The sequence below is a fragment of the Schistocerca serialis genome, chromosome 3 (genome assembly GCF_023864345.2).
Source record: "Schistocerca serialis cubense isolate TAMUIC-IGC-003099 chromosome 3, iqSchSeri2.2, whole genome shotgun sequence".
Classification (NCBI taxonomy): domain Eukaryota; kingdom Metazoa; phylum Arthropoda; class Insecta; order Orthoptera; family Acrididae; genus Schistocerca; species Schistocerca serialis.
Window position 1 is genome coordinate 321,915,586 of NC_064640.1, and position 14,624 is coordinate 321,930,209.

Genomic DNA, 14,624 nt, shown 5'->3' on the forward strand with positions numbered 1-14,624 from the left:
TTCTTCCCGGTCCATTTTGATCTTCCCCCTGAGGTCAGCATTCTGTCTCATGGGGGAGTCATGCTGCTCATTCGGGATGACGTTCATAGTCAACCATCTCCCCAACTACCCGCCTTCAAGCTGTTACAGTTCGCCTTTCTCTTCCGCACTTGACTTTTTCCCTTTGTCCTGTTTACATTCCTCCATCATATGATGTCACCGGAACAGATTTCCTCAAGCTTATTCGGCAGCTACCTCACCCCTTTGTGCTGCTTGGTGACTTTAATGTGCACCATCCCCTCTTGGCTGACCTTCTTAATCAACTTAATCTCTTCTGCCTTAACATAGGAGCACGTACATTCCTTTCAGACTCCACGCACACCTATTCCCATTTGGACCTATCCTCCAGCACTGTCCAACTTGCCCATCATCTCGAGTGGTCGATTCTCTCTGACACATACTCGAGCAACCATTTCCCATGTGTTATCCATTTGCTGACACCTACTGCACCTTCCTGCACACCAAAATGGCAGCTACTAACACCAACTGGAGGCTTTACTCCTCCCTGGCGACTAACATTATTTCCCCAGTTGTGGTTTCCAGGTGGAAAATCTTACAGACGTGATCCTTACCGCTGCAGAATGGTCCATTCCATGCACTTCCTCTTTACCACGCCGTGTCCGGGTCTCTTGGTGGACTGAGGCATGCTGCATCACAATTCGCACATAGAGACATGCTCTCTGCGTTTTTTCATTCACTAGTTCTTTCAACAGTTTGACTCCTTATTCTGTCATGTTGACCAATCTCCAATGGCTCTCTGGGACCAAGATCCATTCCCCAATTTCCAGCCTGACAGTAGCAGACAATGTTATTGTAGATCCTGTTGCCATCTTCAACACCTTGGGCCACCATTCTGCAGAGATTTCAGCTCCTCTCACTACCACCCTGCCTTCCTCCTTCGGAAACGAGCAGAGGAGGCTCGGGCATTACCCTTCTCTTTTCTGAATTGTGAGTGCTGCAATGCCGCTTTTACTGTGAGGGAGCTAGATCATGCTCTCACTTCATCCCGATCCTCTGCCCCAGGGCCAGACACCATTCACATTCATGTATTGCAGCACCTATCTCTTGTGGGCAAGCACTTTCCGCTTAGTACGTACAACTGTAACTGGGCAGAGGGCATGTTTTCTAGACACTGGCGTGAAGCCACTGTCATACACATACTTAAGCCCAGTGAGGACAAACACCTCCCTTCTAGCTACTGCCCCATTTCTCTCACCAGCTATGTTTGCAAGGTGATGGAACGTATGGTTCATGCCCAGTTGGTATGGTGCTGGAGTCTTGCAATTTACTAACCACTGCACAGTGTGAATTTCGAGTGCAGTGTTCTCCAGTTGACCATCTCGTCTCTCTGTCCACCCATGTCATGAATGGTTTTCTGCGGAAATCCCAGACTGTGGCCGTGTTTTTTGATTTGGAGAAAGCCTACAACACTTGCTGGAGGACTGGTATCCTTCATACTCTCTACAAATGGGGCTCTTGTGGCTGCCTGCCTCGTTTCCTTCAGGAATTTTAAAAGACTGAGTCTTCATGATATGCGCGGTTTCTGCCTTGTCAGACACCTTTATCCAGGAAAATGATGTGCCTCAGGGTTCCATCCTGAGCATTAACCCTATAATGGCCTGTCTCCTGCAGGACATCTCCAGCTCCCTTTTTGTTGATGATTTTGCCATCTATACCAGTTTTCCATGGACTTGTCTTCAGTGATGTCTCGATCATCTTCACTCGTGGAGCATCAACAATGGCTTTTGTTTTTCCTGTGACAAAACTGTTTGTATGTATTTCTGGCAGCGCAATTGGTTTCTTCCACCGTCTTCATGACGTGGACCTGCTACTCTTCTGTTCGTTGATGCTACAAAATTCCTGGGACTCCTGCTCGATAGGAAACTCTCTTGTTTGTCCCACGTGTCGTAGCTGGCAGCCCGCTGTATGCAGTCCTTCAGTATCCTCAATGATACTTCTTGGGGGTGCAGATCAAACCACCCTCTTCCGTTTGTACTGGTCCCTTTTCTGTTCAAAACTACAGTTTGGATGTTTCATTTATGCATTTGCACATCAGCCCCTCTTATGCCGTCTCAATGCTATCCACCACCGTGGCATCCATTTGGCCACAGGCGCCCTTTACACTAGCCTGGTTGAGAGTCTGTATGCAGAAGCTGCTGAACTACGGCTGTCCTACTGCCATGACTTTCTCTTCAGAAGATATGCATGCTGTTTGTCTACCATGTGTGGCCACCCATCCTATGCCTCCTTCTTCAATGACTCCTTTGATTGCCAGTATGGTGTGCGTCCATCTTCTCTGTAACCTCCTGGAGTTTGGTTTCAGCTTTTGCTCCAGCAGCTTAAATTCACACTACCTGCAACTTTGTGCGGCAGCCTGTGTTCACCTTGGCCTTCATTCACTTCCTTAGGAAACTACTCCAGCCTCGCTCTATCGCCTTCAGTTTCACGATCTTCTCATGAAATTTCACGATAGTACCTTTGTCTACACTGATGGCTCTCGGACTGACTGTAATGTCAGGTGTGCTTTCGTCATTGGCGGCAACATTTTTCGGCATTGGCTTCCAGAACACTGCTCAGTATTTAAAGCAGAGCTATTGGTTCAAATGGCTCTGAGCACTATGGGACTTAACATCTGTGGTCATCAGTCCCCTAGAACTTAGAACTACTTAAACCTAACTAACCTAAGGACATCACACACATCCATGCCCGAGGCAGGATTCGAACCTGCGACCGTAGCGGTCACGCAGTTCCAGACTGAAGCGCCTAGAACCGCACGGCCACACCAGCTGGCGCAGAACTATTCACCCTGAATCAGGCCACACAGTAGATCTGGCAACACGGGCTTTTCTATTGCATCATCCGCTCAGACACACTCAGCACCCTTCAAAGCCTCTGTGTTCAGCACACTGTCCGTCCCTTAGTGCTACAGGTCCAGGAAGGCTGTCACCTACTCACTGTTGATGGAGCCACTGTGATGTTTATGTGGGTTCCTGGTCACATCAGTCTGACAGGACATGAGGCTGCTGACACTGCTGCCAAGGCTGCAGTCCTTGTATCTCAGCCAGGTAGTTCTTATTTTCCCTCTGATGATCTCTCTGTTGTCGTCTGTCAGCAGGTGGTGTCACTTTGACATTACTACTGGTCCTCCCTTCATGGGAACAAGCTCAGAGTTATCCTCTCCCAGCGGCTTGGACGACCTCATCTCTGCCCTCTTGCCGTGAGAAGATCATTTTAACTAGGTTGCGTATTAGGCACTGTCTCTTTAGCAATCGCCATTTGTTAAGAGGTGCTCTCTCACCACTTTGTGCACATTGCACCCAACTTTTGACTGTCTGCCATTTCCTGACGGTTTGCCGTCTGAGTTATCGGTGGTTTTAGTGAATGATGCATGGGCTGTCGACCATGTTTTACTTTTTATCCATCATAGTAATATGGCAAAGGCCATTTAATTTTTAGTTCTGGACTTCCATTTCTCTATGGCATATTTTACAGACCTTTCTCCACATCCCTGTTTTTAGCTGTCTTCACGTCTGTTGATTGGGATTGACGTGTAATTGTCCTCTTTTTGTCTTCTTGTTCTACAGTTTTGACCTGGGCACATATGACCCTAGTTGTTTTTGTGCCCCAAAACAAAACAAAAGAAAACATTTTACTGACATAATGTAAAGTCACATCACGTTGGATTATTGACCAGTTGGAGTCTATATGTATTGGACAGTGGCTGAATATCACCCATAGTATCACTTCACAGCTGTGGAGAAGATTTTAGGAGGCAGGAAACATTTGAAACTGTATGTGCAAGGTTGAACATAGCTACAATTCAACACCAGGATCATTACATTACCTTACATACCCAAAGACATTCAGCCTGCGCAGAAACACCCTTAGCTAGAGCTTTTCTGGCTCACTCTGGGAGAGCGTGTTAGTCAACAAATTTGAATATTAGGTTTACAGAGTTTATGTCTGTAATCCTATTGAAATATTCCTCAAGAAATCATAGACACCATCAGTGAAACATCCAAATAACTGTCTTCTTGCATACTGTAAACTAATTAGAATCTTTATTATATGAAATGGTTATCTGCATACTAAATATTAGTAGAAAATACGAACATCTTTTAGAAGTAGTACTTCCATACACAGAACTACTGTGACATGAAGAGACATGTAATCTTATGAATGACATTAATATCATATGTGAAAAACAAGAAAATTCCATACTGTTTTGTTTGAGATAATCTTGTATGTTACGTTTACACATCAGCCTTAACTGTGGTAATTGCTTTTATAACCAGGAATGTAATTTGTTGCAGGCTGTGTCAACAATACATGGGCTTTTTAAGATGATAAGAATACTGACAGTTAATATTGGTGGACTGGCAGCTCGTCTTTATGTAATTCAAAGAACAGCAAAGGAGTATCAGCAGTCTCTGCCACTGGAAGTCAAGAAAAGGCGAAAGAAGAAAAATAAACTGGAAAAGTGATTTGTGCCTTAATGTAATGCCAAATAAATATTGGGGCTCTTGATTTATTTATCTTACCTTTGTCATAAAGAAATGAGTATTTGTTATGTCCTCCTAAACTGATGCTGAAAAGTAATATGCGTGATAAGTGACTAGCCCTCCAGGTGCACAGCGAACCTGTAGTAACAAATTGCAGATCTCTCCAGTATTTAAAGTGAAACCCAGTTCTTTGCTCCATTGGACAATATTTTGATCTGTACTGTACACAGACTCATACAGTGTTTTCTTGTAATGCTCTCCTGTGTGCATCTAATGAGGAGAACATGGCAAGTGCCATAACCCGATTTCCCAGAAGCTTTGCTCAGTGAAAGAGGAGTCAAAATAAATGAACATTTGTCTGGGCTTATTCACAGATACTAGACTGTTTGTGGGAAAACAACAGTTAAAGTTTTTGAGGCACTTTATGTGCCTTTTACTGGGCAGACCATTCAGCCAAATTGGTGGTGCATTGGCAAGCGTTACAGCATCACGTTTCTGTGCCCCATGTTCAAAACCCAATTTAATACTTTTATTTTTGTTTTTCATTTATCTACCCATTTTCCTAAAAGATTACTACATGAATGTTTCCCAATCTGTATTGAAATAATGTTTTCCTTATTTGCGGGCTAATTGTATGTGTGGTGAATGATTAAAACAAAGAAAGAAGAAGAGAGACAGAAACAAGAAAAATCAATAAATGAATGAGAAAACTATTTTAAGTTGTTTTCAGTGAAATTCCTGTAGTGTGTTTCGATTCACAATTAATTGCAAGTGCCAGTTTTCAGTAAAGTGGTCCATTACATATGGTTTGCCACAAAATTATTGCCAACATGTGAAATCTTCTGCAATGTGAGACCTGAGATTTAACTGGTGTATGTAATGTTCAAATAACTTTCGAGAATGCCGCCAGGGTCATCGCCGACAACCACCGATATTTCAATAGAAGCACAGTCTGCGATTTTCAAGTAAGGGCTCTGTTGGTTTTTATTTAAATTCTGCATGGAATCTTGCACTCTCCCTTGTCAAAAAACAGAGGGACACAATTAATGCTACCTCACCAGCTGATTATTGATTTTACTATTGATAACTTCTGATATTGGTGATCTTTGGTTTGTGATCGCATTAGTATTTACTTACAATGTGTGTGTGTGTGTGTGTGTGTGTGTGTGTTTTATATCTTTCTGGAGTTTCTCTGAAAACCAAGGTTTTAAATTCCCTTGCACAGTGCTTACTTGCTGCAGTTATGCCTTGAAAATGGCAGGGTGTGCTCTCGTCAAAATATTGGCGGCCACATTCCCATCTTCAGCAATTTTAATGACATTTCTTCTTGAAGTGAGATTCAAATGAAGAAATGTCCCTATGGCAAACCTGCCTCTGCACAATTCTTGTGGTGTTTGGAATTTCTCTGTAGTGGAAGTTCCTATGCTTGGTCTCATCAAAGGGCAAGCACCATTTATTCCCGAAGAATAAACATAAGAATAAGATATAAGAATTAATATAAGCATCAGTATAAGAATGACGTACACTGATCAACCAGAATATTATGACCACCTACCTAATAGTCAGTATGTCCACCTTTGACACTAACAACAGCTGGAGGGAGTCGGCACCGTATCTGCACACACAAGTCACCTAAGTCCCCTAAATTCTGGGGAGGGAGCTATGAGCTCTGATGCCACATTGTCACCTCCCAAATGTGTTTGATTGGGTTCATATGTGGCGAGTTGGGGGGGGGGGGGGGGGGGCGGCAATCACAAGTATTAGGACTCGCCACTGTGTTCCTCAGACTACTCCATCACATTCCTGGTCTTGTGACATGGCGCATTACCTTGCTGAAAAATGCCACTGCCATTGGGAAACAGGGTTGTCATGAAACGGTGTACATCAGGGGTAGGCAACCACAAAGCCTTCACAATCTCCTACTCTGTACGAACATATCAAAGTGATCTACTTTTAAAAATTCAATTGCTACATTTTTAATTTTTGGGTACCAGTACTGTAAAACAACTATTTAAAATAAAAAGTTTCAAATCTTCACTATTTATTTGAAACATAATAATTTTATTTCATAATATTCTCAAGTATATTCTTACATTAATAACACAAGAATTATTTTACATTTAATGTGAAATCTGAGTAGCTGTTCTGTCAACAATGTACTTCATATTTGGTGTATAACTTGTTACACTTAGTCTAATACATGAGTCCACATGTTCATCAGTCAACCTTGTTCTGTGTTTATTTTTAATAAATTTCATATTTGAAAACAGTGATTCACACAGGTAGGTAGAAGCAATCAAGGCCTTTATTATAAGAGCAACATTAACTAAGATAGGGTATTTCTCCTGAGGGATTAGAGGCCAACAGGTTTTTGGTTCTGCAACACTTTTGAGAAACAAATCATTTTTAATGATATTATTTCAAGTTCAAGAGCTGCCCTATCTATGTCAAAAACTTTTGCAATGGAAGAAGATATATTCAATAGTTTGCAATGTTAGTCCAAGGTAAAGATACAAACTGGTTTACCACTGAAATCTTTTTGAAGTCTGAAAACTGATCACTGAAATCATCCCTCAAATTGGAGATCACTATGCATGACATTCACTATTGTAAGGTATCCCACTTTCTTCTATTTGTGTCTTCAGAGTTGGAAAACGTCTTAATTCACCCCTCTTAAGGCAGAACTCCCACAAAAAAAAAAAATTCTGTGAAAGAATTTACTTCGGATATCATATCAGCAATATCTTCATCATTGCTTTGAAATTTCAAATTCAGCTCATTACCCGTTAACTACTATCGACCGTTTCTCAGGCAGCTACTAATTTTTGTGTCGAGATATTGCTCACATCCCTGCAAAGCCAAATGGACTCTTCCATGTACCTTCCTATTGGCTGTCAAACTACATGTGCCAGCATTCTTGCATTGTTGCTGCTCTTTGTTTCACAATTATTAGCCCTGAGATGTCTCACAGATGTACCATAGTGTTTGCGTGCCGTGTTTTTGTTGCATGCTACTATTTCTCCATGGCGGGGAAAGCTGGACCTTCTATGCAACATGTGTTATGTGAGACAGATGTGGATGTTCAAGATCGCCGCGTTGAATCTTCGGATGAAGACTTTGATGACAGCGATAATGACCTTGATTTTGAGATATTTAGTGATGAAACTGAAAGTGATGAAGATGTGACAGCTGATGACGATGGAGCTTACTTCTTCGGTAAGAACAGATGTTTTCGATGGAGAAAAAAGCAGCCACCAGCTAACGTAAGAACAAGGAAACACATCATCATCTTGCAGCTTCCTGGACTGCGACAGATGGTGAAAAGTCTTGAAGAAAATCCTGCTGTTTTGGAGGTATGGAAACTGTTCTTTACACTAGACATTCTAGACGAAATCATTTGATGGACAAATCTAAAAATATCTAAGCTTAGAGCACAATATGCTAACAATCGCTTATCCTAACTGCAAAATGTTGATGTCATTGAATTGAAGGCTCTAATTGGTCTATTAGTGTATTCAGCCATTTTCAAGTTGGGGAACGAGTCTGTTTATGGCATGTTTGTAACCGATGGAACAGGCAGAGATGTTTTCAGATGCACTGTTAGCAAAGAAAGATTTCTATTTTTATTGTCTGCATTACGATTTGACAATGCAGATGATCGGGTGGAAAGAAAGAAAATAGACAAATCAGCAGAAATTTCACAAATCTTTTTGCGTTTCATCGAAAACAGTCAACTTTGCTACTCTGTAAGTGCAACAGTGTGTGTCGATGAAATGCTTGTTCCTTTTCGTGGAAGGTGTGGGTTTAGAACGTACATGCCAAACAAACCGGCAAAGTATGGCCTGAAAGTTCAGTGTTTGACTGACGCTCGTACAAATTACTTTTATAATGCATACATTTATTCTGGAAAAGGCAGCAACGGTCAGACCCTTCCCAGCCATGAGAAAGGTCACAGTGTTCCCACGCAGGCTGTTCTTCGATTGGTGAAACCCAATGAAAACACAAGGAGAAATGTTACAGGTGACAACTCGTACTCATCAGTAGAACTAGTCCATGAACTTTCAAAAAAAGGTCTCACATACGTTGGTATGCTGAAAAAGGACAAAAACGAGATCCCACAGAACTTCTTACCTAATAAGAAACGTGGTGTGAAGACATCTGTTTACAGTTTTACAGAAGACATGACTCTGGTTTCCTTTGTGCCCAAGAAGTCCAAAGCTGCAATACTGATATCTCCTATGCACCATTCAGTAAACAATGATGCTGAATCAGGAAAATCTGAGATCATCCTGTTTTATAACACAAAAAAAGGTGGTGTGTACTGTGTCGACCAAAGGTGTGCAGCTTATTCGTCAAGCCGCTGGACAAGAAGATGGCCTTTGGCCATTTTCTTCACATTGGTGGATGTTGCTTGTGGTGTAAATTGTTATGTGGTACATCAAGCTTATCCAAGGACAGAGGTAATGACGAGATTGAGCTTCATGAAGATTCTAGCAAGAGACGTAGTTGAACGTTATATGAAGCATAGAATTTCTATTGGATGCTTGCCACGAGAGATGAGTGACACGGTCAGAAGAATACTTCACTTACAAGATAAGCCTCAGACACAGAAAGAAGAATTTGAAAATCGAAAACCATGTGCCTTTTGCCCTCCTCATCTGAAGAGGAAAACAAGATATCCATGTCAATGGTGTGGTGTTCCGATTTGTTTGGAGTGTTCCAGGAAGGTCTACGTGAAGTGTGTGCAGATGGAAATTGACTAAAGTATGATTCAGTGGCACATGAGAACATGTATTTAGTTTTTACTTGTAATTTTAGAAGTAAAATGTGGCAAAGTTTCTCCATTCATAGACTTATGGACTGAAATATTCACTCTACATTGCAAAGATGAGTCATAAACTGAAAGTTGACTTCGCACACAATTTAACGCAAGTCAAGTTGGATTTTTCCACATAGTTATATTGCCAATTTGTAATATAATCCCTCTGATGAAAATCTGTGTGTGAGTAGAGAGCTAACTATTTTCTGTTATTTTCGTAACTCATAAAATAAAAATATACTCCAAATTTCACCTTGTTTTAATTGCCGAAGTGGTTAAAATACTGCATTGCTTAACAAAAATCAAATTTCCACAAATACCACCTCTAAGAAGTGTAATGAACGACAAGAAGTCAAGAAACTCTATATTCAGCAAAATTCTGGTTTGATATTTAAAATATAAAAATGCGATCTGTGAGACCCCTCCATAGTAATTGCGTTCCTGTGAATGACCATAGTAGTTACGGGTTAAGCTTTTCTGTTTGGTCAATTAAGGAAGCAAAATTCATAAGCCAGAGAGGATTTTCAATACAAGCTGACAGACTATTCTCATCTCGTTCTTGCAAAAACAGTTTGATAGCCGGTAAAAGCTTGTGGAAATGTTGCAGCACTTTTCTCTTGCTGAGTCAGTGCACTTCAGTGTGGAGCAGTAAATCTCCATACTGTAGTTCTAGTTCATTTGCCAAATCTTTGAAAAGAGTGAGACCTAATTTTGTTGACTATCTTTACAACAGTATTCGTAGTTTCATTCAACAGTGGAAAACTTTAATCTCTTTGGCACACAGAGCAATAAAACCACTTTTAGAACCTCTCAATGCTGGCTCCATCTGTGGTAATGCTTACAAGCTTGTGGATAGGTATTTTCTCCATTAGAATGAGTTGCTTCATGGCAAAAATATATCTTCTCCTCTTGTATGGCCTTTCAAAGAAATTACTTTCAAAAGTTCTTCCTTGACAGTAAAGTTATTAAAAACCATCCTTGCAAAAACTGGCAACTGAGCAGTACCTGTTGCATCAATGGACTCATCTAATTTCATTGAAAAATAACAGCACTCATCCAGATCTGTTTTTAGTTGAGAGAAAACATCATTAGATATATTTTCAACTCTCGTTGTGACTGTTCTGGATGAAAGTTGAAGGGATTCGATGGCAGCAACTATTTCAGACTTGTTCTTGAAATTATGAAACAACTCGTCAGCAGCTTCTCAAAATGCTTCTTTTACGAATTCACCATCTTCGAAGGGTTTCTTCCTTTTCACCAATACATTCGAAATATAATAAGGAGCAAGAGTGGCAGCAACACTTTTGTCTACTGGTTTTGTGAACATTCTTTGTTGAACACTTAATTGATTTTTAAGTTTCTTGATTTTCTCAGTTCGGAGTTTACAGGAAACTCGGTGTTAACATGTGGGTGCACAGTTTTGAAATGTCTCTTGACGTTTGTCTTTTTCACAAAAGCAATCTTAGTGTAACACAGTAAACAAATGCATGTGACATTTCTTTCAGTTACGACAAATTCGTGTTCCCATTCAGAATGAAAATGATAAATTTCACTTTTTTTTTTAATACAAAACTCATTATGTGTGAAGTCGCTGCACTACTCGTACGTTCACAAAAGTGTCAACAAGGTATGCAACTACTCAGTGCTGAGTACTGATGGCACAAAAAAGTTCTACCTATGTCCTTTCCATACTCTACTACATCGCAGAAGTTGGTAGTACACGGCACGAAACTCACCGCCTTCTCCTGACACGTATCAAACACATTTCACAAAGATGAGTGAAACAATGCAGCAACAAGTGCCGTGCAGGTGGCGGCTGATTTAACTAATGTGGCAGAAAATTTTATAGGTTCAAGATAGATGTTGGTACCAGTTCTACGCTGTTATTAACAAACAAAACAACTTGTGTTGAACAAGGACAAATTTTTACTGCTACAGAAAACAATTAACGATTTTATTCAACAATTTTTCTTTTGCACTCTCAGTACTCACGTGATCTACCAAATAAGCACTCGCGATCTACCAGTAGATCGCGATCAACGTGTTGCCGACCCCTGGTGTACATGGTCTGCAACCAGTGTGCGATACTCTTGTCCATTATGCCACCTTGCACGAGCTCCACTGGACCCATGGATGCCCACATGAATGTTCCCCAGAGCATAGTGCAGCTGCCGGCAGCTTGTCTCCATCCCACAGCACACATGTCGAGGAGTTGTTGCCCTGGAAGACGATGGATTCGCAGCCTCTCATCGACATGGTGAAGAAGGTGTCGGTATTCATCAGACTATGCAACACTCTGCCACTACATCAACATCCAGTGCCAATGGTCTCTTGCCAATTTCTTGCCGATGTCGTGGCGTTAACATCGGCACATGTATGGGTTGTTGGCTGTGGAGGCCCATCGTTACGAATGTTCGGTGCACTGCACGTTCAGACACACTTATACTCTGCCCAGCATTAGTCTGATGTTAGTTCCACCACAGTTCGCTGCCTGTCCTGTTTTACCAGTCTGCCCAGCCTGCGATGTCTGCCATCTGTAATAAGAGGTGGCCACCAAACCCCAAAACGTCCGGAATTGATTTCATCTTGGTTTCACATGTGTTGAAGACACTGACACCAGCACTCCTTGAACACCCGACAAGCCATGCAGTTTCCAAAATGCTCATGCTGAGCCTCTGGGCCATCACTATCTGCCCTCGGTCAAACTCAGATAGATCGCTCACCATTCCCATTCTACACATGGGCAGCATGCTCACTGTGTGTGTCTGACTAGCAGCCATTCCTCACCAGGTGACACTGCTATCACCTTGGTGGGTTTATATCGATAGTAGGTCAGTGGTCATAATGTTCTGGCTGATCAGTGTATAAGAATATGAGAATTTAAAAAAGATTGTAACCCATGAAAATACCTTACGTGCATATATAATATAGTTTTGTATGACATTTAGTTTGAAACCCAGTTGTAATTTTGCAGTTAATATCCATGTATCCCTTACCTTGATAAAGAAACACTCATGGATAGGTTAATAAAAAATAAAAGTAATAATCAGGTTTCAAACACAGGGCGCAGAATTGAGAAGCTGTGCCACCATTTTGACTGAGAGTAGCGAGCACTAAAAGCCACCTAAATTACATTGAAGTTATGGCAGTTGCCACGTTCTTCTCATAAGAGATAAGGCATTTCATAAATGATTAGGAGTTTGCTGATCAGCTGTGCAACATAAGGCAGGAAAGCTATTGAAGCAACTGGAAGTGTGGTATAAAGTTTTAATTTCAAACTTCTGTTATTTGCGTCCTATAAAAACTGAATTATTTGTGTTATGTATCTTCCTTCAGTTTCTGAATCTTTTTAGTTGTGTGGTCATAAAGGAAATTTTTAACATTTTAAAACACAATGATCTTATTGAGCTTGTGCTCCATCTTATATTCTAGTAAAACTATGTTTTACACACACTTTTGTCATGTAATGCAACTTGCTCTCCCTTATACCATATACTGAGATGTTTTCACATTGTGTGTTACGTGGCATGGTTGCCAGAACTTTGTTAACACTCAGAAATGCTAAGTTGGCACATACAGTTGCACAACCAGGTGCTGTGGATCACCATGAACAATATTACTGTCTGTCCAAAAAAGTCCAGAGGAAGTTGTTGAAAATCACAGAGGTTGTTATTAGTAATAAAGTAACAAGTGGAGTAAGCAGCCAATTGAAATCAAAATCGAAAGCAAACATGGAAGCAGTTAATCCAGGTAGAGGAAAGTGCATCACTGAAGTTAACACTGAAATGATTTACAAGCCTATGGTAGTGTTAGGTACATCACTGCAGGCAGTTGCAACTGTGCCACTGCTGATGGTGCAGGTTTAGCTTCAGGTTTGTGATAGCTCCCTCAGTTTTGGTGAGTCTTGAAAGTCTGAAGTATCTTCCCACCTGTGGCTGGTGAACATGACTGAAATCTACCAGTTTTGGCCGGCCAGAGTGGCCGAGCGGTTCTAGTCGCTTCAGTCTGGAGCTGCGCGACCGCTCTGGTCGCAGGTTCGAATCCTGCCTCGGGCATGGATGTGTGTCCTGTCCTTAGGTTAGTTAGGTTTAAGTAGTTCTAAGTTCTAGGGGACTGATGACCACAGTAGTTAAGTCCCATAGTGCTCAGAGCCATTTTCTACCAGTTTTGTGCTTGCTACTCCACAGGAGAGGAATGCTGACAAGAGCTACTTCTGCATCTACATGAATACTCTTCAGGCCCCCTGATGGTGTATGATGTGGCTACTTCTGGTACTTCTAACTGATTCCCCCTTCGCTATTCCATTTGCAGATTGTGCGTGAGAGGAATGATTGTTGGTAAGCCTCTATGTTAGCTCCAATTTCCCCGTTGTGATCATTTTGCTAGACGTATGTGGGAGGAAGTAATATGTTGTCCTACTTTTCCCAGAAAGTACTCTCTCATAATTTCTGTAGCAAACTTCTCCATGACACACAGTATCTCTCTTGCATCATCTACCACTGGAGTTTGTTGAGCATCTCTATAACATTCTGTTGCCAACTAAACAATCCCTTGATGAAATGTGCCACTCTTTGTTTGATCTTCTCTCTTTTATGTCAGTCCTACATGGAAAGCATCCTAGATTGATACACAATACTCAGGAATCAGTCGAACAAGTGCTTTTTGGTGAAGACAGTTCTTTAGTGGATGAATTACATTTCCTCAAGAGTCTCCCTACGAATCTGTCTCGCATCTGCTTTTCCTACTATTTGTTTTATGTGGTTGTTCCACTTAAGGTAGCACCAGATAGAAACTTTCAGATATTCTAAGGTGGTTCTTGTTTCCAGCAATTTGTCATCAATAGTGTAGTTGTTCAGTAGTGCAACACTTTTGCTATGAATATGCAATATATAACATTTATTTATGTCCAGGATCAATTGCCAGTTCCTGCATCATTCATCAGTCCTCTGCAAATCTTTGCCACCTGTGCTGACCCGTAGTGTAACAGTCCCTGGTTCACAGTTCAAGATAAGAGGTTTTGAGGACATTTGGTTCCAAGGAGGGAGGAGACATTAGTGTAGCAGCTATGGTTCTAATAGTGGAGCAGTGAAATGGGTGGGGGTCAGGTCTTTGGCATGAGCATATGTTAGAACCATGGAAGTCCAATGGTAGGGAAGAAATAATTATGTCAGTACTGATGATGTGATCTCAGTGGATAACCACTCCAGAGAACCTGTTTCCTGTCTGTAAGCTTGTGGCATGCAGAAATGGTGTTGGGTGGACAG

At 41.3% G+C, this 14,624-nt stretch overlaps 1 protein-coding gene across 1 annotated transcript in view; it reads left to right on the forward strand.

Moving 5' to 3' along the window:
- LOC126470132 (tRNA (guanine(6)-N2)-methyltransferase THUMP3-like) overlaps positions 1–5,254 on the forward strand; it is a 121,153-nt gene extending 115,899 nt beyond the window's left edge. Inside the window, exon 7 of the mRNA XM_050097748.1 lies at positions 4,353–5,254. Coding sequence (XP_049953705.1) covers positions 4,353–4,523 — 171 coding nt within the window. The 3' untranslated portion in view covers positions 4,524–5,254. The remainder of the gene's footprint in view (positions 1–4,352) is intronic.
- Positions 5,255–14,624: the final 9,370 nt, after the last annotated feature.